Genomic DNA, 26,702 nt, shown 5'->3' on the forward strand with positions numbered 1-26,702 from the left:
GGATAGTACATACACATTTCGGTGTGGTTACCACAAATCACTACGTTTTTATTCACACTATTTAATCGAATATATCTCGGGTGTTAAATTTCACTTGGGTAATAAGAAAAATATGAGCTTTCTTCTGATATCAAAATCTCAGTTTTGATGAAAAATGGTGGATGAATCTGTTGATTGGTTCAAGGACCTTCAAGACAGCTACTTACAAAAAAAACAACGAAGTGCAGTGATTTATAGTGCGCTACGCACAAGCACAACGCCTAGACGTAGATCCACAAACCTCAGCACACATCACAGGTTGTCAGCACACTTTACAACATTGCGGCCATGTCATAACATGCTATTCTGCTTTGCATTTCCAGAATAAAACTTCAATAACAAAAACATTACAAAATGAAATCAAAGCAGAGCTTCAATTCTCAACCAGTCTACTAGATCAGAGCAGTGAGCTGATTGGTCAAGCACTATCTGTACTCGGGGTAAGCCTTATTTACACAAGATTTTCTTATAGTGTAAGGTTTTCTTGAATTTTGAGGGAAGTCCTCAAGAAATTGTAATAATAATAATAATAATAATACAAAGATTTAGAGAGCGCTATTTAAATGAAGAAACAAAGCGCTATGGAAAAGGAAAAATGCAAGAGGGAGGTAACATTAGGTGAAAAGGTGAGTTTTTAGGTTCTTTTTGAAAGTTTGGACATTGGGAGAGTCACGAATGTGGGAAGGCAAGCCATTCCATAGAACAGGGGCAATGATGGAAAATGCTCTGTCACCAGCCAACTTGTGGGATCTAGGAATGGAAAGACAAGTGGCAGCAGTAGAGCGCAAAGAGTACCCAGAATGACGGATGTGAAGGATGGAGGACAGGTATTCAGGTGTAGATGAAGCAAGAACCTTATAAACATGGACGAGAGTGCGGAACTGGACACGTTTAGCCAGTGCAGACTATGAAGCAAAGGAGAAGTATGCGTATATTTTGGTTCTCTGAAAATGAGTCTGGCGCACTTGTTCTGGAGAAGCTGTAGGCGGGTGAGGTTTTTCTGGGAGATGCCATTAAGCAAGGAGGAGCAGTAATCAATCTTGGACAGGACAAGAGTCCTAACCGCATTGGTACACGCATCAAAACTTAGGAATCGCCTATGTAATTGTATGTAATTACAGTGTATTCCCTTTCAGCTGGACTGCTGACAACTTTGTCCCTAGACACACCTTGTGTACATATACTATGGACCACAATGGCCTCATCCCAATAGCATAGTTCATTAACCTCAATTAAACAATCATAGTGCAAAATTTGACCTCAAGTTGCAGAGTATAAGTTTTTGTGCCCAACTTTTCAAAGGTCATTCAATGAATGAACAAATGTATTGGGGTTAAAGAACTGTGCCCTGATAGATGAGCATGTTGTGGATCCTAGTGATAGTCTGCCTTAAACTTTCATAATAAGAAGATGAATTTATTTTGCAGAATATAAGCTCTGAATTGGACGGTCTACGAGATGTGTACCCGGACTTGCAGCTTAATGTGGACCTGATGGAACAAAATTTGAATGGTTTAAGGGAAAAAGTTGAAGCTGCTGTTGCACATTCTATGAATCTAACTCAATTAGCAGAATACTTAGACGAGTAAGTCTACCCTTTCCTCAACTATTTTTCTTCTTAAATGGCTTATTGTGTGAAATTAGACATTTTATAATTCTTCCCAGTTGTAAAAAGTTAACTACTTAGCAGTATCAGAACTGAATTCATGCATCTGATGTTATATAGTTATGTGATAATTGGAAGTTTTAATTTTTGTTATTGGTATAGTCGCAAATGAGTAACTGAGAAATGTGCATTTAAAAATCCACACTACCTTGACAATTTCTTCTACAGAGGGAGTACGAATTTCAAATAGAATGAGCACATTAGGCTGCTCTGTTTGAATTTCATACACCCTCTGAGAAAGATTCCACTTGAATCTTACACAGAGGGAGGATGAGTTTCAAAAAGAGTTGGTTAATGTGTGCATTCCATTTGGAATCCTTACTCCCCCTGTGGAAGATATTTACAAAATCTTCCACAGGGGTAGTGTGGATTTTAATTGGAATAGCCCATTAAGAGGGATCTATGGATGTAAGAGAGATAATATGAGACGAGGGAATATTGTAGAATGATCACTATTTTTTGTTAACTCTTCAGGTTGTTTGGGCCAACTCGAGACTACGCAGAGGATGCGCTGAAAGCTGCAAAAGCATATAGTGACATAGTGGAAGCTATCGATGCTGCAATGATGGCTGCTCAGGATGCTGAAAATGCTGCAAACAAAGCTAGTGATTATGTAAGTGTATTGTACCTTGAAGGTGTAGCCATAGAGGTGACTTGCCCCCGGGACTTGCCCTTTTGCTTTCTTGTGGGTTACAAATTGTGTGAACATGTGTTGGACACTACGTGCAGAGCATAGCTCAACACACAACTGTTATCATGCATTGGAGCAGTGTATTGCATTTGTATGTGAAGGATCAAATGTACCCAAAAAGGCCTGCACGTAGAAGATGACGGATATGTGACATCGCATAAAGGGGGTATTCAAAAGTTTTTGACATCACCCAGAAGTGAAGGGGCTATATTGATGAAATTTTGTCAGTGTAATTACTGGTCCTTATGTACACTTTGGTCCAAAAATGGTCTCATTAGTATGTTTACTTTCTTTACAGGTGGCGCTAGATGGGAAGTAGGCGCATAACCTTTCATGATAAGATCCTCCATTTTCTTGAGTTTTTTCACTGTGGCCGTATCATCCGTAAGTGATGGACGTCCACTTCTTGGCTATCTGTGAGGGACATGTGGCCAGTTTGGAAATTCCGTTTTCAAACAGCAAGAGTGCCATTTGATGGACAATCATCACCGTAGATAGCTTTCATTTCATCATAGATTTTCTGAGCATTATAGGCCTAACCCTTCAAATGCAAGAACTGCGTGCCTCAATTTTCACCATCATACAGGTTATGCGCCTACTGCCCATCTAGCGCCACCTGTAAAAAAAGTAAACATACTTATGAGACCATTTTTGTACCATAATGTACATAAGGACCAGTGATTACACTGACAAAATTTCATCGATATAGCCCCTTCACTTCTGGGTGATGTCAAAAACTTTTGGATACCCCCTCGTAAGTACCCTGTGAAACTACCTTTTTTATGAAGTATTTTTGTACTAATTATGGTTGGTGCCCAGCGACCCCAGAATTGATCAACGTTTGCTGTTTATAAGATCAAATTTCTGGATTTCTTGAAATTAAGTCCCTGTAATTATCATGGTCATTAGTATATTTGTTGTATGTGCTTTTGGCCCCTGAACATGTTTAAAACAAAAAATGCCAACAGGTTACATAAGAGGTTTTGCTTTAAACTTGTTCAGGGGCAAATGACACATGGGGGGTTCAAAACCCCCCAACGATATAACAAAATCAAGGTCCTGCGAATTGAAATACTTCGACAGTGTATGTGTGCTGCATGTATATTATTATATATTACAAATAAAAACCACTGATTATATTTATTTAATTATTTTCCAAATTGTATTCAGAATTTGAAAAATCCAAATAAATTGAATGTATTGTTGTTATGATGATGAATTGATGCAAGTATTTCATACATATCTGTTTTGCTAGGTGTATGCCAACGGTACGTCCTTATTCACCCGTGCCTACATGCTACGCCAGAAAGGCGTCATTCTTCGCTCTAATGCCAGTAAGCTTGTAGATAAGGTTGTAGAGTTAGAGGACAGACTAAAGATGGTGCAAGGAGATCTGGGAAGGATCACAGAGAAGAGTGATGAAGCTGAGAATAACCTTGAAATCTCTATCAAAGCATGCAAAACCTGCCTAATGGTGAGATATAGACCTTTTAAAATCAAGTATTTATTCAGTAAGCTAGGTGGCCAAATTGGTGCACAATGAATCAAGCGGAATCACATACCCTTTTGAGTGAAAACACAACGTATTTAGCCAAAATCAACATGAGTCATCACAGAGAAATATTTTCTAAAGGTATTGAACTAACACTTCCACTATTTGGTACTTCACAATGTGACAATAAAAGAAAGAAAAATGCAAGTGTTTGTCGTCTGCGGCACATTTGATTTGGTCTTTGATGGTCTCAATCTCTTGCACAAGCCATACCCAACGCTTGCTTGACCGTGTCTTTCACACAGATTTGTGTTCAGATGTAATAGTTGCGTTTGTGTCAGCGTCGATGACCCAGAATTGTAAACAGAGAATCATCCATAACAAACTAAAACATCTAAAATTCCTCATCTTGTAAAACACTGCTATAAGTAACATGAACAGAAAAACAAAGAAAATACCTAAGCCAACCTTCGGCTATAAGCCCACCCCCCCCCTCTATTTTTCAAAACATTCTGGGAACAAGGGTGCATTCAGGTATAATTCCAGTTGTAAGTTCTTATATCAAATCAATGCTTTTCGCTCACATTTAGAACAAATATTAAAAAAATATCAGTTGATACTTAACATTCCATAAAAAAATTGACATAGATGATAGAAATTGCTTGTACATGAGGCATAGACAAAAGGGGATGATTGTTTGATCAGTACTAGCCCCTCCCCGGTTATAAGCCCACCCCCCATTTTTGAAGTGAAATCAGCCATCTAGAGGGGTGAGCTTATGCACGAGTGGTTACAGTAGTATACAAAAACATACATGCCTTCAAAAGTGAATAATTTATGCCTTTTGAAGATGCCTGTGGCATGTTTTGCAAAACTCAATCTGTTCACTTTTGGTAAAATCAAACCAAGTACATAGCCCTCGTGGTTATGATGAATGTGTGGCTATTCCATTAGAAATACACACTACCCCTGTGGAAGAATTAGCTAACTTCTACCACAGAGGTAGTGTGGATTTCAAATTGAATAGCCCATTCATGCTGACTAGTGGTAACCATTGTTTGACAACAATCAAAGTTGTGGTTTAAATTTGAAGGATTTTAAAATTTGCTAGCTTTCATTTGTTCATATGACTGCCAAGGCAGAGCTAACATTGCGTGTGATAGTAGAATATTATTATTAGTTCAATATAATGCACCTTGGTAGAGTGTGTTAGGAAATTTCTTTTCACATATGTGACACAATCAAGGGAAATAAGTCGGATGTCGCTAATATTGATTTTGAAATATTGGCAAAGAAAGTGTTAAAATTCTTTTGTTTTATATTGTTTTCAGCGATTGATAAATTGATGTAACTTTGCAAAGAAAAATCGTATCAACATGGGTTTTTCAGTTTCAGAAAGCTCTAAATGTCCTCGTTAGAAACATATGTAACGGATTTTCGACCGGGGTCGACATGTGACTCATTCCCCTTGATCACGTCACATATATGCATTCATCCATTATTATCTGCAGATATATCTATGAAAGCGGATATTGTAATCAACACATCTGACAATGCTAAAGACAAAGCAGAGAAGGTTCTACAAGATACCAAAGATGTGAGAGCTGCCCTTCCTGATCTGGCAAACAAAATGAATGATATCACCGAAGACACAGAAGCATATAACACGGCTTTGGACCAGGCTGAACAAGCTGGTACGCAATTGTAGTAAAGCTTTTTTTATGCGGCTCATATACGATCAAAATATTGATTAATATTGGGGACCCTAGATGCAGGAGTGGATTCAAAATCTACCATTGTGCATGTTCAGTGGTAGATTTTGTATCCACTCTTGTATCTAGGGTCTTTGATATTGGTCAATAAGATTGAACGTGTATGAGGCGCATTTAGAGAGCTATAGGCTTTCAATACTTTAGATAATTATTGTTCTTTTGCGTTTATGCTGCTCCTCCACCACATTCCTCTCCTTGCATGTCTCTTCTTTCTTCTCATTGTCTTCTTTCTTCCTTCCCTTCTCCCCATTCTCTTCTCCTCCTGCTTTTTATTCACAATTCTTCTTGCTTCTACTACTATTAAGTGACCATTTTTCTCTTAACATCAATATACATTATTGCATATCTTATTTGTGAGATGTTACATATACATTTTAATTTTGTTTTAGTACAAAACACAACTGCTAAGGTGCAAGAGATATCCCAGCTACAGTCAACACTTACAAATAAAGCCTTAGAGCTGGAGAGACTTGAAGGCACTATGGCAAACAACCTGGCTGATCTCAGGGACAAAATTAGAAATGCCAGGAATCAAGCTTCAAAGGTAGGTTGTTGTACATATTATTTGGTGGTATTGTGTTTAGCAACAGTGTGCTTCACCTGTACTGCTGGTTTCCACGCAGGTGTGTTCCACGTGGGTGTTGACTGCATATGGCAGGTGTATCACTATGGACCACAATAGCCTCATCCCAATGAGGGGGGAGACATTTGTTTCCATTTTCGCCAATTTGGGGGCATAAATCTCGCTTTTTCTCGAATTTTGAAGTTGCCATGTCACATTTTTTGTCAAAAAATTGTTTTTTTTCTCCAAGCCCAAGTATGACACAATGTTAAGGAGAAATTAAAGAGATTAGCATTGCCTGAACAATATAAATCTAAATAATTATACAATGCTAAGTCTACCTAATATAGTTGATAGAATAGTAGACATTTTCCTGATCGTTGGTATACTGATCAATCTCAATCACTGTGCAAAACATGTTCAAGTGCTATTGTTAATTTGCTAATTTTTGTTCTTTCCAATAGATCCGTGTTGCATTAAAGTCTGATGGCACCTGTGCACGTTCCTACAAGCCAGAAGTCAGCCCGTCAGCCTATAATTCTATCAAGATGAGTGTCAGTATTAGCAAGGCGGATAACTCACTGTTTTATATCAAGAGTAACACAACAGTAAGTCAAATATTTCATTTAGACAATAATATATATTTTGAGGTCATTGCAGGAAATTGGGAGACCATTCATAAATTTCTCTTCAGTGTGGCCAAACCTGTATGAGCCTTGTGCTCTTTTTTGGTCAACCCTCCATTGCAATATCGTATGTTTTAAAATTTGTATGACTTATGGTAAAGAAAACTGAAACTTGATCATTTCTTTTATAACCATGTCTGTATTTGAAGTTACAAATGATTTTTCCCTTTTAACAGACAATCCCGTATAACCAGACATAGATGAATAGTTTGCTAAAAATGCTCTGCAAGATAATGGCGTATGGACTATTACAATTGAAATCCACACTACCCCTGTGAAAGATTTTGGAAATATCTTCCACAGGGGGAGTATGTTTTTCAAATGTAATTGGGCAGGGTTAATCATTTTGAAACCCACACTCCCCGTGTAGGCCTATTATGGCTTTACTTATATCTCCCACAACTGGAGTAGGTATTTCAGATGGAAGTTACACAATTGTCTCTTATATTTGAAACTCATACTCCCTCTGTGGAAGACTTTAGCTAAAACTTCAACAGGGGTAGTGTGGATTTTAAATGGAATAGCCCATGATTCAAGGAATGAAATTACATTGTATAACATTCAATACTTGTTGCTTTGTAGGATGATTTCTTGCATCTTGAGACCCTGAATGGAGAACTCATGTTCTTCTGGGATGTTGGATCTGGTGTAGGAATGGTGTCTGTACCGGAGACTCTGGCTACCAACAAGAGCTACATGATTGATGTAGAAAGGTAACATCTGTTCCTGTATGTTTTTTTTTTTTTTTTTTTGTTATATCATCTGCGATAGGCTGCAAGACTAAAATTTGGACATCATGTTAGGCGCTGGTTTTTTTATTTAGATATTTTTTGTTGATTTTTATAAAAAGCACGTTTATTAGGGATTGAAGTAGGCTGAAGGATACCCAGTACTGGAAGATGAGGATTATAAAGTGGAAAAACAACAAAGTTGTCAGATTTTTATGTCATTATATTGCTTTCAAACTTAACATTTTACCAGTCTCTTAAGGAATCGGATAACAATGTTTGCACATTATTTTTTGTGGGACCTGAGAGCACATCGGACATATCAAATTGCATTCTGAATACAAGGAATGTCCTTCTGATATCAAATAATTGGAAGGGAAAAGTGATTAGAACTTATCAACATTTTGATTGAATAAGATAACAATGTGTGTCAGCAGTCAGCAAATATCAACTCATACTCATTTATTACCTATCTGAACTTAGGTTTGGCAACTCGGCATCTGTGACAGTTCGTGGTTCTCCATCAGAAGAAGGAATTACAGCAACAGGCAAATCACATCCTGGTGCTTCGATCTTGGATGTTGATGAGAACAGTACCATGTTTATTGGTGGAATACCATCATCATATAATGTAAGATTTGGCACACTGTGCACAATCAAGAAAAAAATAGTTGCAACACTTTAACAATAAGTTGGAACTGTAAAACTATAAGCATGTTTGATGAGAAGTAGTGGAGTGCTTTCATCAACAGTGAATGGGGAGAGGGATGGTGATTTACATTTATATTTAGCATTTCATTATAGGCACAGCTTCCAAGTAGCTAGCAGATGCTCAAAAAGCTCGTGAAACAGTTGCTTCAATGCTTTTGATGTCACTGCCACATCAGGGTGAAAAATATTTTAGTTACTCTAATTTTTAAGTTGCCACATGCTTACTTTGTATTGTATGTGCTTCCTATATAGTAATGACATTGCTGCCTTCAAGATGCCTGTAGGTAATTCAGTAATTCTTGGCCAAGCTCAAACATACTTGTTGCGTCCATGTAGCGTACTAAGTCAAGTTAGCTCAATCGATAAGGCGTTCGACTATGATGCGAGAGGTTGCGAGTTCGAACCCTGGTGGTGCCTAGTATGCTCTCGTGGAAAAAATTGAGTTAGCTTGAAATTCCCTTGGACAAGGAACTCACTGCTAATTTGTCTCGTTGTAACCCATACGAAATTTGGGAGCTGATCCTGGTTGCGATGATTATTTGTGGAATGTCTAGGGTGTGCGCTCTTGAAGCAGCAAAGTCCCTGAATTGTTGTTTAATGGTTTATGGAATGATGTGGGGCCATAGTGGTCAGCGACAATCTGTAAAGTGTGCTGAGGCTTGTGGATCAACGTCTAGGCGTTGTGCCTGTGCGTAGCGCACTATAAATCACTGCGCTTTTTCTTTTTTTTTTACACAATTTAAGACGTGTGCATGCTTCTGTATCGCGCTATGTGCATGTGTGTTTATCGCGGAGCCAATAGAGTTCCGATTACCTAATTTACCTGTAGTGTAGTGTTAATGTTTGGTAATTTGTTTTGTTGATACTTACAGGATGTGGTAGGTGTAAAGTCCTTCCATGGTTGCATGGCTGAAGTGACATTTGATGATAAATTTATTGGTTTTTGGAATTTCTTAACGGTTGAAGGAAACTGCACTGGCTGTAATGTCAGGTAAGCTAGGAACAAATTAGTAGTTTTGATGTACAGTTGCACTTTTTCAGGGGTGTGATTTTTCCGGATTTCCGGATTTTTGGGATTTAAAAAAAAAAATCTGTATTTTCAACAACAAAAATTTTTTTTTTAAATTTTTTTTTTTGTCGCTTTTGGAGTGGCCCTGGACCAAGAGCTAAATGCTTAACAGAGATGTCACATTTCCGAATTTTCAGTTCGGATATGAGAAAATCTCCAATTTTAAAATGTAAATTCCTTAGAACCCTGACTGGATGATTTATAGACACACTGTACTGTGCAAAAATGGTGATGCAATTTCTCATGTGAATGATATGATACTGGAAGTATGTATTCACAGATAATAAATGTTTTTATACTATAAAGTGAAGTATTTTAACAGTTTCTCATTTTGCATTTTACCCCATGAAATTGCATCTCCAGTGGTGCTCAAGTGTGTAAAACCCTCTGGCTTGGGGGCTTTGGCCCCTCGACCCCACGGGCGTTGCCCCTACACCCCACCAGGGGCCCTTAAGCAGGCCCCTGGACCCCCCGCCGCAACAGGCGAAAGCTCCGCGAGCTCCGCTTCGCAATTTCATTGCCTTGGGTTTTTTTTCTTAAAGCACCAATCACACCCCTGCTTTTTATTTAAAGAGGAAGACCCGTCAGAGCAGTTCTTCTGGGGTGAACAAAACCTGCATGGTTATCATATTAATCAGTGACAAGGTTATCTCTGAATTTGACAGGTGGTTATTGATGCAATACCATTAAAACATCAATTTGCACCAAATTCAGAGAAAGCCTTGTCATTGATTAATTTGATAACCAGTTAGGTTTGGTTCACCCCAGAAGAACTGCTCTGGTGGGGCTTCCTCTTTAAACATTTAATAATGAATTCTACAGTTGAAACAATGTATGCATTGAAGCATGTGGATGGATTCTGTGAGATTTTTGATTTACAATCCTGGCTCTTGGACCTTGATAAACTCAAGTCCCTCATAGCAACACTATTCATTATATTAATGTTGAGCATATAATATTATCTGGTTAAATTAAATTTAAAATATATGTAAATAGTGCACTCAATTTGCACACAAATATGCAGTTTATAGAATAAAAATCCCCCCCCCCCAAAAAAAGCAGAAACAGATGATTAGTTTGATAAAGAAACCAAAATCTATGTTAAAAATAGCTCAATAGTATGTGTATATTAGTGTGATAGCTGTTGGTATTGTCCAGGTCTAGAATTAACTCCATTATTTTTTCCTCAAAAATCACAGAATTGAAGTAGACGAGAAGGCCAAAGAATATGTGAGTTTTGACGGGACTGGCTACAGCAACTTGGAAAGACCATCAGATTACAATGACAAATTCTTCTCCATATCATTTAGTTTAAGAACTTACGCCACAGATGCATTGCTTTACTTTATGGCATCCGAGGATCAAGTTGATTTCCAGTCCATTGAAATTGTCAGAGGACACTTAGTTATAAAGCACAATTGTGGCAGTGGTGTAGGCTCATTTACATCACCAGAGAAAGTCAACACTGGGGAGTGGATACCTATTGTAGTCATCAGACAACAGCAAATTGGTATGTCACATATTGTTATTATTATTGTAAAATATTTATGTGGTGCTCCACAAAGCACAGAGCGCCTTACAAGAAAACATATACAAAATCAAATCAAGCGAATATACAAAGCAACAATTAAAGCAAAAATACAAAAACAAGCAGCAATACTAATCTGGATAAAGATGAGTTTTTTACCTGCTCCCACCAAACGAACGTAAAGTCGCAAGTTGGGAGTTTCGAGACTTTCTAACTGTTGAATTGATTGTGGGATAGGCTTTTACGACGGGAATTCATAACAATTAGTGGGTTTTTAGCGGGTTCGCCGCTTTTCAGAGCCACCAAAACCTTTATATTAGCAGATAGGCAAGATCTGCTAGTTCTCTGTAGACAAGGGGCAGTCTTCATTGAACGGCTCTTTTCAGAGCCACCAAAACTTACAAAATCAGCAGATAGGCGAGATCTGCTTGTTTCTGTTGACAAGGGGCAGTCTTCAGCAAACGGCTCTTTTCAGAGTCATCAGTAGACAAGGGGTGGTCTACATGTCTCATTCCTAGGTACTTTGTCCTGGAGAAGTCAGAGCTACGACTGACCAAAGCTTGGCAGGTCTAAACTTGTCCGACGGCGAACCCGCTAAAAACCCACTAATTGTTGAATTGATGTTCGTTGTTTGAAGACACAGAATTGGTGACAGAATTGAATACAGAGTACAGCATATTATGTCCCCATTCACAAAGATTATACCACTGACTAAACAGGTGTCTTCAAAGAAAGAACAGTAACTCAAGAATAATTGGAAGATCAACATTTGGAAGATCTTGAAACTTGTTCCATCACCTTGTACCACTGAGTCCCGGGTTCAAGCCCTGGCCCTACATAAGGACTATATGTGTACTTGCTTTATCCCGATCCATGCTCACTCTCGCAGGTTTTCTTCGGGCTCTCCAGTTTCCTTCTTTCATAATCAGTGATTAGGCAAAAAAAAAAAAAAAAAGGTTTGTCTCAAAGCTCACGAGAAATTTAAATTTTTTATTCCCGACTTTTTTTCATAACTATAAAAAAATTTTTGTTTGAAATAAAAAAAAATTCCGCATTTGTTTTTTGTCAAATCATGGGATTTTACAAACGCGCGCGCAAGCTTTAAGACGAACCTTTTTTTTTTTTGGCCTTAGTTGTTTGGTTATCAAAAACATCCTTCACCCAATAGAGTTTGGGAGCTGCACAGGTAATTGGTGTATGTTACAATCTAAGTGCGGATAGGTTTGCACCAGGTTCAGCTGCAACCGGCCTAGTTGATGCAATCTGATTTTGATGATTCACCAGTGGCAGCGAAATTACCGCATTGTGAATCCTCTGGAAAAATCCACTATATGAATCCAAAATTAATTAATTTTTTTTTAAATATTGCAGCTACACTGACACTGAACAATGTTAAGGTAGGCAGTGCAGTTTCACCAGGAAGCCTGGGTGGTATGCAAGTAAATGAAGGCCGTAACTTATATGTTGGAGGCGTCACTCGTGGCTTTCAAATCAAGTGAGTATCTAACAATGGAATATGATAAGGATCAGGTATTCTTCAACACTATGAGAACTACCTGCCGATTGGACAAAATGAACACTGTGTCCAATTTTGAACCAATCAAGGATCAATTATGCAAATGCAAGTTTGACCATAAAGAGTTGAAACCTTAGTCATAATTGGCATTGCGCCCAACTGCCTGCATGACATTCTATATCAATACACGGTGTTATGAGTCTTATTTTTCCACCTTATATAAACCAAACAAACTTAAGTAGCATTAGTTAGAATATGGACTAAGTAGGTTTACAAATTGCGATCCCTGACCCTTTATAATTGCTCTCCTTCAAACCCATCATGTCACCCATTTCTTGTTTTATTTCAGGCCGGAACTAGGCATTTCAACCAAAGGTTACATCGGCTGCCTCAGTCTAATTAAATTCTTCAGATCTACTCTGAAACTGATTGAACCAGGTTACTCTATAGGTGTGTCTGAAGGATGTCCAACACAAGTAAGTATATCTTGAAATGGCAACAAATAAATTAATACTGCACATCTTTGTCACTATATCACCGATTTTGACGCAGACGCAAATGCAGGTTATTGAAAATACAAAATCTTATTACTATTGTTGTTATTCCTGTCCTTCTGCAGGCCATTCGCAATGTTGGCTTCTATGGTGACAGTGAGGGCTACGTTGCCCTACATAACTTTGCCTTGCCACCGAAGACCGAGTTGTCATTTACATTCGCGAGTAAACAAGAGGATGCTGTGATGTTATCGGCAGGTCAAATGGTCAACGCCGGACGACGCAAGAAAGATGTGGATCCGGATCTCACTGATGTAAGTCACAGCCAACTGATTTTCAATACTTTTCCTCACAGCAGCTGAAGAAAGTATCCCATTATGCTTTGCAGTACCACAATTGCACATGCCATAGCAAATATCCCTCACTTCAACTTTCAATTACTCGCTTGAATCATGGGTGCTTAGATTTGTATTTGAAAAAAAAAAAGATCCTTCAAGTATTGTGAAACCATCCATTGCTCTCAATATCTTAGCGGATGTGTAGGCCTATACATTTGCTATGGAGCAAGTTAAGCAGATGCACTGCAATGCATGATGGGATACTCCCACAATGACTAGACTCTTACAATGTTAGGTTTGCTTCAAAAACTAAATGTACATTGCGCTGGTGTAATAAGAGATTGCTAAAATGATTAATATTACTAGACTAGCAGGTATCATAGTCAGCAAACACATTATTCAGTCTATAATATCGAATTGATTAATTCGAATTAACAATTCATCAAGTGGCCATGGGCAGCGCCATTAGAAATGTTACAAGACTACCAAGTGACAGGTGATGGACCATACACACACAAAAGAATAGGCACTTTTTTGATAATTTTCATCAAGGTTACTCAAAACTTACCTAGCTAATTTATTATACATCAGGGGTCTCTGCCTTTTTAATATGTTATGAAAAACTTGAAATAAAAATCCATTGACGGAAATTCTTGTTATGCTCTCACAAACTAAAAAATTGACCAAGGTTACTGATGTCCCATTGAAAAGGACAGGAAGACCACCCACAGCATTGAGGTCACCTTTGTAGACTTCCTGTCTTCTGGTAGTAATGGCTACTACCAGTGCTAACATCAAGGAATTGTTTAAAACGAATTAATAATGAATTAATAAATTTGGTATTATAGACTGACTGGTGTAATAAGAGATTTTCAACAACTCTTCCTATACCTTTGTACAGGAGCCAACCGTTGTTAATCCGTGATGAACCCACACTTTTACTGTATCAGATACTGCCGAACGCCAGCGAGACTACAGCGTTCTGCGCAGAAAATTCGTTATGCCTAGAACCTTTGTGCGTATGCCAGCTTACAAGTTGAATTCAGTATTTTTCTGTTAGTGGCTAAACATTGCCGTTTTATTCTGTAGTTTTATTGCTGGTATCAACAAAGAAATCATCGAAGTTTTTGTAAGGCTGAGTGGCAATGATTAACTGACATTCCTCGTAAAATAATCGTGAATTATAGGATCTTTAGCTTCTTTTCGTTGTTGAAAGGATTCAATCATGTTTCACGTTGTTCATCACCGATTAACAACTTCGCGTCAGCAGCGTCTGCGTGGTTTACTTACCGGGCAGCTAAAGCTGCCCTCGCCGAAGTAAACCACTCAGACGACGCAGACGCATCGTTGTTAATCGGTGATGAACAACGGTGAAACATGATTGAATCCCTAAGTGAAATGATTATTATATGACAAAATACATTATTTAGCGTAATAATATTTGGTGTATTTTTAAAATTAGAAACCTTCTGTAAGATTACATTAACCCCCTGAGCACTACCTGCCAATCCAGGGGTGCAAATTGTGATTTCTTCCTCAGGAGCAAGGTTTTTAGGCTCAAGATTTCCTCAATCATACCAGACAAAAAATGGGTTTATTCTGCACTTCAAAAGATGAGAATGCTAACATAGTGTGTATTTTTAGAGCTACATTATGTTAAGTCTTCGAGCTTCCAAAAAAGGCTTTATCATAAAAATGTGATGTGCGCGCAAAAATTTGGTATTTGGTGGGACACAGGCTCCTTTCCCCTTTTCTTTTCCTGTGCCCGGCCCCCCATTTCCTCTTTCATTTTTTGTTAGACGGAGCACAATTTGTTCAGTGCTTTATGGTTCTTCTTTTTAAATTTCCTCAATATTTTCCAGGTCGTCCTCTCCTCACTATTGGCATTAGTATTTGTTCCCATAAAATCCTTATTGCTGACTATCTATAAATTTCCTCAGATATGATTGCTGCCTCTCTATAAATTAACTCATTTAGGTGCCCTATCACCTATTGTTTCCACCTGCCCTCATCAAACTTCTTTTTTTCCTGTTATATTACATTGAATACCTCCTCTGGTGATGAATTGTAAATTTCCTTATATGCATTATAACCCATTTCCATATTCTAACACCAACACCTTTCTCATTTTTGCTCTTATTTCTTGAACAATCACATGAATTCCTCCCAATTTTGCACAACCAGTGTCTTGAGATTTCCTCTCTCCCATTCAGTAGCTTTACTGCCTCATAGCCCTCCCCTATTAACTTGTTATCTTTTGCTGAGATCTGTTTCCCTCTACATAATCTTCTACCGCACTCCTCTTCTTTTTCTTTCCTCTTTTCCCCTCTTCCTCTCCTCTTTTATTTTCTTCTCCCTCCCTCTTTTTTTCTCTTTCCTTTTTCTTCCCAAGGCATTATTTCCTCAATTTTGACTGTCATTTCCTAGGAGCGGTGCTCCCCGCTCCCGCACAATTTGCATCCCTGTGCCAATCTAACATTGCCTCTGATTGGTCAATTACATGATATCTTCACTTGAATGGTTAAGATTGTAGAGAAGATTTGTAAAGTGACCCTATTTACTAAAGATTACCTTGAAATGGGCTATTCCAGTTGAAATCCACACTCCCCTGTGGAAGATTTTGGAAATATCTTCCACAGGGGGAGTATGAATTTCAAATGGAATGAACACATTAGGCAGTTCCATTTGAATTCATACACCCTCTAAGAAAGATTCAACCTGAATCTTCCACTAAGGGGGGTGAGTTTCAAATGGAGCTGCCAAATGTGTTCATTCCATTTGAAATTCATACTCCCCCTGTGGAAGATATTTCCAAATTCTTCCACAGAGGGAGTGTGTATTTTAAATGGAATAGCACAATGTCCATATGGAAAAGTTTAGGCCAGATAGTCTCATAAAATGAATTTGTTATAATCAGTCCCAGAACAACGCCAAATATGGATTAAAAGACCTTTGACCTTGGATGTACAACAGCATGTTATGATCTAATGGGAAACTGTGCACATCAACAAACACCATTTCTATCAAAAAGGCAACGTCTGATATAATTTGAAACCACATAAATTACTAGAGTTGGTTCTTCTCTTGGATTTGGACCAAGCTTTAGAATATCGACTGTTGCGTTTTGAAATAAAACAAACCAGAAATTTATCACCCATTGTAAAAGATATGACACATGTACCGAATACATGTACATACATTGGCTGACCTTGTGGATTTCCTGGCCCAGCCATGCTAACCACATAAGGAGATTATACAATTAACCTAGTTCAGCTATTGTCATAGCAGGGTTATTATGTAATACTCCTGATCCATATTTGGCGTTCTCTTGGACTGATAATGTACACACTATATCTATGTAGCTATATGTGTTGTGCACATATCGTTCCAGATCAATAAATCCTATTGTTAATGTATTGTAACTTATTGATTATTCCCTACACTGTCCTGGGCACTGTTTTAGGGTGAGCATTGTTTCTCTTTCATATCGGCTACATTTTGTAACTAATCACACTATTTTTCAGAATTAAAACAGCTGATAATATAACACAGAGAATACAACTTGAACGAACCTTATAGCTTTTTTCGTTTTGAAGTTATAATCATTCCAAACTTGTATGGGCTTTAATGACGGACATATTTGTGTGTAAAAATGCCAAAGTTTGTTACTTTCTACTCAGAAATCCATTGGTTTGTCTTTCATAATGACTAGATTTAGTATTGCACACTAATCAAACTTAAACATGATGAAGAGACTATAACAAGGAATGGAACAGAGAGTGAACGGAAGAAATAACATATTCCGCTTTTTCATGACGATGTCATAAAGTCAAATTAGGTCACAAAACATCCCATTTTACTGTGTAATGCAGGCATTCAACTAAACCTGATAGCAAAAGAGATGACTTCTCCATAATTGGGAAAGTGTCACATAAAGTGGTTCAAATTGACATGTTGTTTTCGTTGCAGGTGTCGTATTCAATCTCCCTAAACAGAGGCCGTGTCCAAGCCCAGATCAACGCTGGTCAAGGAGAATTGACCTTGGTTACACGCAAGGGTGATGGTCTGTTTAATGATGGACACTCTCATGTGGTCCAGCTTACCAAGGATGATCTATTGTAAGTAGTGGTTACATGGTACACATACAGTGGACATAATTGAATACCTGAGTGGAAGAAGGGCCCAACTCCATCAAAACTGTTTTTGAGATATTTAGAAAAAACTTAAAATTTGGAAAAGTTTTATAGAGAGAATGTTTTCATCTTCAGGGAACCTTTAATACATGGCCATAAATTATTACATACATTCGAAATTATATATGATGTTTCCATGGCAACGGTACAGGTCTTAATACGAGCTGGAGTTGGGCCCTTCTTCACTAATATACTTCTCCCAGATTATGCAAATGGAACCTCTGGAACTAATCCTGGTCACAATCTGTTGTAGGTGTAAAGTCTATTTTACTGAAACGAATATATCGCCCAATATCACTGCCAGAAGTCATGATTGAGCATGCACTATACGGCAGTAAAAATGGAGGTATATTTGAAGAAACGTTGATTCTCTGAAATGTGTAAAATTATGAGGAATTTTAAACATTTTTATTACCATTTTATTGGGAATCCTTAAAACCCGGTCAGATGTTCATGGTCCGACTATAATTGTCGTACCGTCTTTATAACTGACTGATAAAGGTACACACCATAATAATGATCAGGAAATGACAGCATGTGGAGTCATCCATAACATTTTAACCCCCTGAGCACTACCTGCCGATCTGACATTGCCTCTGATTGGTCAATTATGTGATATCTTCACTTTAATCACCAATCAGAATGGAGCTTTCCAAATAATTCACCCCATTTTTTGTGTGTGGTGAAATCATTCTAACAATGTTGCTGATTGGTCCAGTCGATTATGAAAACTTCTTTTTGGCCAATCGCAGGTAGTTCTTATGGGGTTAAGTATGCTACAGTAAACTAATTACAAAATGCATGTTTCATTTCTTTTCATTTCTTTAATGTATAGTATCCGCATCACAGTAGATGACACCATACAGAGGGGAGGTAAACTACCACAAGGGAGCAAGACACACGTTGCGGTGAATTCCCCATTGTACATAGGGAATGTGGGACCAGATATAATCATTAGTGATAAGATAGCTCAACTACCTGCATTCAGTGGATGTATTGAAAACCTCATTATTGGCGTAGAGGGCGTGTAAGTTTCATATCAATATATGTGACATGATCAAGGGGAATGAGTCACATGTCGACCCTGGTCGAAAATGAGTTTTACATAAGTTTCTGAAGAGGACGTTTAGAGCTTTCAGAAATTGTGAAGTAATGTCAATTTATCAATCACTGAAAACAATATAAAACAAAAGAATTTTAACACTTTCTTTGCCAATATCTCAAAATCAATATTAGCGACATCCGACTCATTTCCTTTGATCGTGTCACATATGTTCTCTTTTTTGTGTGTAAATCTAACATTGTAAACATACCTTTAACCCTAACACCCACTGTGCTTTTCCGTAAATGGAAATGAAAGAAGTTAGGAATAAAGAAGGAAGATGAACAAAGAAGTTGTTTGTTTCCTTCAGGATTCGAGCCCGAGACCTCTCGCTTACCAAGCACTCGATTGGTGACCGGTAGCAACAGGTGTTTCACTGGCCCGGCCAGCAAAACTGTGTATCTATGATTGTCTCGGGGCCTCCGTCACTAAACAAACCGTCTGGCGACAACCCCAAAATGACAATCGCTGATAGGTTAATGAATTTCCAAATAAAACTGTTTTCAATTGGCTATAGGACGCGGCCGGACGTGACTTGTGTAAGTGACACTAAACATCGTGGGTCCTTCACTATTTGTAGATACCGCAAACGAAAAATGTACGCTAGCTTTAGCAGCCACTGAGGCGCCGATCAACTGATATCGCCTTTCATGTATATGCGACTTGCAGCGCGTACTGACATACATTGTGTGGATTTATGTAACCGCATAGCTGTCCATCAACTGCTGCATGCGCTGAAGCCCAGCGTTGATTGACAGCAAAATTTAACGCCAGTATTTCGGGAGTTGATGTTCAGCCAACCAGAAAAGACGCACTATGGGGTTGTCGCCAGACGGTTTGTTTAGTGACGAAGGAGCACAAATCGGCTGGGACCGAGACTACTATGACTCAGGTTGATTGCGTTGGTGCATCACGTGGGTTGCATGCATGCCCAGTGTATTTGTGCTGTAAGATCTTGAGCTGTTAGGGTTAAAACAGGTTATTTCATAGAAATGTACCAGCAGGATTAATTTCATAGAAATGTACCAGCAAGATTATAAGAATTATTTATCTGAATAACAAATTGTCAATAATGCCAGGGACTTGATCGTTGGAGCCTATATTTCGGACAAATTTCACAGAATTTGGGGTATATTTGATCTAAAATGTTGACATTTTTGGGCAAATTTTACTATTTGTAACCTCCCCCTCCCCTCCCCCCTCCCAGGCATGATATATTTTACACGCTCACACATAACTCATATATGCGCGTGCGTTAACATGTACGCTACTGTAAAACTGGATTCATCAACAACGGTTGGCTCCTGAGCAAAGGTATAGGAAGAGTTGTTGAATTATAATTTAATCTGTGTTTATGTGATTGCCAGAGAGTGGTTAAACCTTGGCAAAATAAAGGATAAAACTGCAACTAAAATTGTATTCTTTTCACAACGTATGCCATAACAATCGTAATTTTTTTATCTCCACTTGCATGTTGCGTATAGTGTTGTAGATTTTGCCGAATCAGAAAATTTTGAGAAAGCAGATCTTGGACGATGTGGACCACTAGTGGTGCCACCTCCTACTACTGAGCTGCCAACAACTACAGATTTGGGACCACTAGGTTTGTCACACGGTTTAATATGTTTGTATGTCTGTTGATGTGTGTGGTTGACATGTTTATTGTGATATATGAGAGTGTTTTGTCCTGTTTCAATGCAGCAGCATCATCATATATCGTCGTCTGCATCACATACTGTTGCATCTCAAAAGGCTGTCTTGTGTGATTTTTATTTGTTAATGTTGTATCTCATCACAATTAGATGACAATAATAAAAAAAATCGCACAAAGCAGCTTTTTGAGGTATAACAGAATATTAAGCAGACGACAGTACTTGTTGTCTCTTTTCAATTTGTGTATGTGCGTATTACTTCTTGTCTTTATAATTTAAGTAAAAAACACAGTAACAGTATTTGGATAGGGATCAAAAATGAGATAGTATCATACATTATTTTAAATTTTGAATCTAAAGATGATGCTAGTTTTCATTTTCAATCAATATTATTTAATAAAATCTTTTGTGACTAGGCTATAGCAACTCTAGAAACATTATTTTTCAAAATATTGTAAAATCAGAAAAAAGGAAAAAGCAATTTTTATGTGTGTATTTATACATGTAGTACTTCAATTTATTTTTTGAATATATATATGTCTAAACATTGTTTTGTGGTCCTCACAATAAGCCCGCCAGTTTGTGACAGTTTGCTAGAGAGAAAAAACATCAGAAACCATATGTTACAATTTTATGTCAAATGTTTAGAACCAAAAATCATATCATTGTAGGTTGTTGGATTGAAACATGTTTAGGAAAGGTCAGATTTAGAATCATAGCATACAATGTCCACATCAAGTCATTTTGTGTTCAGAATATTAAATTGTTTCTAGAAATACACTCATCAAACATGATGAACACCTACACACTGGGCTGTTCCATTTAAAATCCACACTCCCCCTGTGGAAGATTTTGGAAATATCTTCCACAGGGGGAGTATAAATTTCAAATGGAATGAACACGTTAGGCAGCTCCTTTTGAATTTCATACACCCTCTGTGAAAGATTCAACCTGAATCTTTCACTGAGGGAGGGTGTGTTTCAAATGGAGCTACTAATGTGTTCATTCCATTTGAAATTCATACTCCCCCTGTGGAAGATATTTCCAAACTTATCCACAGGTGGAGTGTGGATTTTAAATGGAACAGCCCAATGCTTGCCATGGATTATGTTCAGCATCATTGCAAGCTAATGTGAGATGCTTGTAGGACTATTGCACCCACATTCCTTCCTCCCTCCCCCACAGCTACAATTATTCCCACCACAATATCCCACAATGTATTTCCAAACTATGAAACTAAAGCTTTATTCTAATGTCAATGCAATATATATACTCACAATTAGAGATACACCAATGGGGTATTCCCTTTAAAATCTGCATTCCCTCTGTGGAATATTTTGGAAATATCTTCAACAGGGGGAGTATGAGTTTCAAATTGAATGAACACATTAGCAGCTCTATTTGAAACTCGCCCTTCTTCAGTGGAAGATTCAGATTGAATCTTTCCAGAAGGTGTGTGAAATTCAAATAGAGCTACCTAATGTGTTCATTCCATTTGAAATTCATACTCCCCCTGTGGAAGATATTTTCCAAATTCTTCCACAGGGGATTGTGGAGTTTAAGTGGAAGAGCCCAGTTGTACCTAGTATAAGCTTCTTGTCTAACTAAATATTGATCTTTACCTTTTCCCTTGCTTACTTTTTCCTCCCTCGTTGCTGTTCTCGCAACCCTTGTTGCTCTCACTTTGGTGGCTTTCATCTTTTTTACCTGCTTGTGTGATCTACCTTGAATTAAAATAATCCAAAATGCACACCTGGCACCGCCGTCCGCAGTGATCTCAACACCAGAAAGTGACGACTTGGGACCTTTAGGTTGGTTGAATATAAAAACGCACAATCTTTGTCAGTTCAGTGCAAGTGACCATTGCATGAATGTTAATTACTCCCTATTCCAAAAAAATACAGAAACTTATTTTTTGGAATTAAAAAAAAACCACTACCTTGTTTTGCCCCAATCAAACATAGCCAAATCCTAATCCCTTAGTTCCAATTGGCAATAAAAGTGAAAAATGTTAAGCTTTTAAAAAGGGAAAATGGACCAAAAATTTTTGCATGATTTCTTACAATTGCAGTCAAAAAATTCAAAGAATTGGCACAAGTCTAAGCATTCAAAATTGAGAGAATAAGCTATATTAGTTTGCACATGAATTAATTTTTTACATTAATTTTGATTATTGTTATAAAAGATATTAGAAAATGTGTTTTCCAAAAATAAGAATGCATATCCTGAAAACAGTTTTAGTACAAGTCTCTGGACTTGAATGTCACAAGATACCAAAAACACCCGAAAAACGCATGATTTGGCCCTTGCATGTATTTCCAAAATTTGGCCAAATACCAAAATTTGACATTTATTGCCAGTTAGAACTAATTAAAATATGAAGATTTAGCTATGTTTCATTTGACTAAACAGGGTAAATATTTTCTGAATCCCAAAAAATTAGTTTTGTATTTTTCTTGAATATGGAGTAGTAGTAGTTGTTATTTGTTAATTATTTGGTCAAGACCTAGCCATATGTAGATAATTTGCATGTCAGATGTACACCATATGCTCAGAAAAGTACTTTGCCAACCTTCAACCAATTAATTGCATGCACTGCTAATCGGCTATTCCAGTTGAAATCCACACTACCCCAGTGGAAGATTTTGGAAATACCTTCCGCAGAGGGAATATGTTTTTCGAATGTAATTTGTCAAGGTTAATCATTTTGAAACTCATACTCCCTTTGTATTATGGCTTTACCTATATCTTCCACAACTGGAGTGAGTATTTCAAATGAAAGTTACCCAATTGTCTATTGTATTCAAAACTCATACTCCCTCTGTGAAAGACTTTAGATAAATCTTCCACAGGGGTAGTGTGGATTTTAAATGGAATAGCCCAATTAGTGGAGAAGAGAGAGAAGTGATGCAAGTAGTAAAATTAATAGCACCAATCACTGGCATGTTGCATGTGCACAGCTCAGCCATTTCACTGCAGCTCATTTGCATGATGAACCCTTATTATAGCTTCAGGTGCATAAAATGATCGTTATGTTTTTATGTTAAAATGTTGCATGCAACAAAAGATGGTTCCGAATAATTGGTGAAACAAATATGAAATTAAAATTCTTAATCCTGTCACTTGTCAATTTCTTAGAGATTTAACATCTTCAACCTTTGAACTCCTGTTCTTTTTCTTATTAAAAGAAATTTTCTATTCAATTAACAAAATGATCTTGAATTCTAAATTTAAACTACAGTTCAATTAGGTTTTAGTTTATAAGAAAAAAAAATGATTTGACCAAGTTTCCTTTGATTTTTTATTGAAATTGATTAGTAAATAGCATTAGATAGGTTGATATTAGATACATTAGATAGCTGACAGTTGAGAATAGATTAGAATTATTTTGTAAGATTTTGTTGAAATAGACAATTGCATATTCCTTTAGATGCAAGGTCAAAGGTCATTATCCAAGTAAAACTGAAAATTAAAAATTTATACGATACATACAAGTTAATAAAAGTATAAACCAAATTTACCATTTTATTATAATTAGCAATTCACAATTCATTTTATACAAAAATTAAATGATTTCCAAAAATCAGTTGACCTTTGACCTGCATGTTAAGGAACTTGTTGCCATAGTTGCAGAGGTCTGGAATTGATGGCGAATGTTTCTCCAATGATTCAACTGCATGGTTATTAATTTGGTGCACTTTGATGAAATGACTGCATTGGTGCATGGATTACTTTCTGTTAGGAATCAAATGCAAAGCAACATAAACAAAAGTACTAACCAAAAAAAATGTCATAACGGGAGCGGGCTTGCAATCTATAATTTTATTTTTTGTTTCTATTGGTGATGGAGCTATTTATGCTAACCAAATATTCTATTTTCTGCTAAATGTATTGGGCTGTTCCATTTAAAATGCATACTACCCCTGTGGAAGATTTTGTAAATATCTTGCACAGTGGGAGTATGAATTTCAAATGTAATTAGCACATTAGGCAACTCCATTTGAATTTCATACACGTGAGAAAGATTCAACCTGAATCTTCCCGTTGTTTCAAAATGGACCTGCTAATGTGATCATTCCATTTGAAATTCATACTCCCCCTGTGGAAGATATTTCCAAAATCTTCCACAGGGGTAGAGTGGATTTTAAATGGAAGAGCCCTTTTTGTTGGAATAACTAACATGATGCTTTTCTGCCAGTCTTCTGCTGTTTCTTTCTGTTGCACTTGCAAAGTTCAAAATTTGAAATATTTTTATTTTTAATTGTTCAAGCATTGTAAACCTGATATTGACAGATTTTAATAGCTAAATTACTAAAAATAACACATGATTTAATTTAATTAATACATAAAAGGACATGTGGAGAAAATATGTTTTAACTTTTAGGCATCAAGATATTATACATTATTTGTTTAACTTGATTAAGTTGATTATTTCATGGTAGGCAAAAGAAAACATACATGTGGTATATGATTACCTTATTTTGAAAAGCAACCAAAATTTATTGTTAACAACAGGACATATTTGTATTGGTTTTTTTTTGGAAAACTTGTCAGAGATGAAGTGAATGAAACATTGGAATTTGTTAACATGCAGTAATTATACTACACATGTCACATAATAATAATTCATGTCATTATTTTATCTTCATCTACTACATTTATTAATTCAGAAAGTAAAAATCATCTATAAAATCATTTAAACTTTTTAGTAAATGTTTGGTGAAATCATGCCATACATATTAAAGGACATTTCATTGATGTATTTGATCGATGCATTTTCGAAGCAAATTTCATTCCAAAAGCATTTTCATCCTACAAAATATTTCATTGGGCTATTCTATTTAAAATCAACACTCTCCCTTTGGAAGAATTTGGAAATGTCTTCCACAGGGGGAGTATGAATTTCAAATGGAATGAACATATTAGGCAGCTCCATTTGACACTCACCCTCCCTCTGTGGAAGATTCAAGTTGAATCTTTCTAAGAGGGTGTATGCAATTCAAATGGAGCTGCCTAATGTGTTCATTCCATTTGAAATTCATACTCCCCCTGTGGAGGATATTTCCAAAATCTTCCACACGGGGAGTGTGGATTTTCAATGGAATAGCTAATTTTGAGCTTTTGCAGTGGAAACTGTAAAATTATTCATGTTGCATTACATTTGAAAGCACAATTTAACCCGAATATCAAACTATTATTTGATGTATTCTGGATGTCAGTTCGATATACTTTTCTTTTCTTTGACAATGTTAATTGTATCATGTAACACACTTGTCATAAAACTTTTTGTTTCTTATTTCAAATTTTCAATTTGTCACATGTTTCAGTCAGTCACATTGCACCATTTATGTGTTTGCAGTTTGAACCAGAAAAAAAACCCTATGGAGAAATGGATTAGCCCAGCAAAAGCTGCAGAGATTTTTTAAATATGTTTGGGAAAGGATCTGTATCTTTTCAGATTTAAGAAATGCTGATAATTCGGAAATATTTTTTAAGGCATTAAACTTTGCCGCAATTATTTGAACAGAGGATTGAAAATTGTATTCCAATTTGAAAAGAGAATGGGAAAATTCCAATAAGAAGTCATTTATTCTGTTTGTTCTCTCTACTTATTTCACCTATTGAAATTTGAATTAATGAACCTTAACTTTCTCCATACTGGTGTCGACTGCAGATGACAAGATAAAACAATTCAAAATTCAACAAATTTCAGAATTGTAAATTTTCATGACCGTATTTGGAATCAGCATGAAAAATGCATTAAAATGAGTACAAAAAAGCCTAGTATTGGTTCAGTGGTTCTTAAGATAGCTCTTAATATTTTGACGAAATATCTCAAAACTTGGACTTTTTATGTTGAGGCATGGCTACCACGCATAGCATTAAAAGTCATTAGAAACACCTAATGTGAAGACTTAAAATCAGAGTATTAAGCATTTGAGCCCAGGGAATAATCTACTTTGAAAGTGACAGGCATGTGCAGACACAAGTTCAGCGACGGACTTGACACACAAAAATGTGGTTTTTTTTCTGTTTGGAGAAATGTTACCAAAGGGGGGAGGGTATTTCTGTTAGACTGTGGAAAATGTGTGTCATATTATTGAAGTTGACCACTTTTTCATACAAAATGTTTCAAAAAGTGATCAAAATGCTAATTTTGTAATTGTGATTTTGTCAATTTTACAGAGAAAATTGGGGTCATTGGATGAGAGATTATCAGAAAATTGTCAACAATTCTTGAAAAAGGGAGTCTTTTGGTGACAGTTTATTGAATAAAACAAACAAGGGGGTCAGTCAGTAAGAGGGAGATGAAAAATGGCAGTCAATGTGGCAGCACATCCTTGTCCCCATTGTTTAGCAAGTGCCCATCTTCCTGGCATCTTAAGATGTTTTGTTAATAGAAACTTAACAGAAATCCTGCTGTAAGGTATGTCATGAGTAACCCTAATAATAATATTATAAA

The 26,702-nt window shown here is 36.9% G+C and overlaps 1 protein-coding gene across 1 annotated transcript in view; it reads left to right on the forward strand.

Annotated features, from left to right (window-relative positions):
* The window catches only part of LOC140138325 (laminin subunit alpha-2-like), a 188,060-nt gene that overhangs the window by 125,153 nt on the left and 36,205 nt on the right, over positions 1–26,702 (forward strand). The window contains exons 38-55 of the mRNA XM_072160235.1: positions 363–479; positions 1,467–1,624; positions 2,180–2,318; positions 3,652–3,907; positions 5,400–5,582; positions 6,050–6,204; positions 6,687–6,830; positions 7,491–7,621; positions 8,120–8,267; positions 9,220–9,338; positions 10,616–10,926; positions 12,316–12,439; positions 12,810–12,936; positions 13,080–13,268; positions 17,262–17,410; positions 18,321–18,512; positions 20,072–20,190; positions 22,012–22,050. Coding sequence (XP_072016336.1) covers positions 363–479; positions 1,467–1,624; positions 2,180–2,318; positions 3,652–3,907; positions 5,400–5,582; positions 6,050–6,204; positions 6,687–6,830; positions 7,491–7,621; positions 8,120–8,267; positions 9,220–9,338; positions 10,616–10,926; positions 12,316–12,439; positions 12,810–12,936; positions 13,080–13,268; positions 17,262–17,410; positions 18,321–18,512; positions 20,072–20,190; positions 22,012–22,050 — 2,800 coding nt within the window. The remainder of the gene's footprint in view (positions 1–362; positions 480–1,466; positions 1,625–2,179; positions 2,319–3,651; positions 3,908–5,399; positions 5,583–6,049; positions 6,205–6,686; positions 6,831–7,490; positions 7,622–8,119; positions 8,268–9,219; positions 9,339–10,615; positions 10,927–12,315; positions 12,440–12,809; positions 12,937–13,079; positions 13,269–17,261; positions 17,411–18,320; positions 18,513–20,071; positions 20,191–22,011; positions 22,051–26,702) is intronic.

Source organism: Amphiura filiformis, chromosome 17 (genome assembly GCF_039555335.1).
Source record: "Amphiura filiformis chromosome 17, Afil_fr2py, whole genome shotgun sequence".
NCBI lineage: Eukaryota > Metazoa > Echinodermata > Ophiuroidea > Amphilepidida > Amphiuridae > Amphiura > Amphiura filiformis.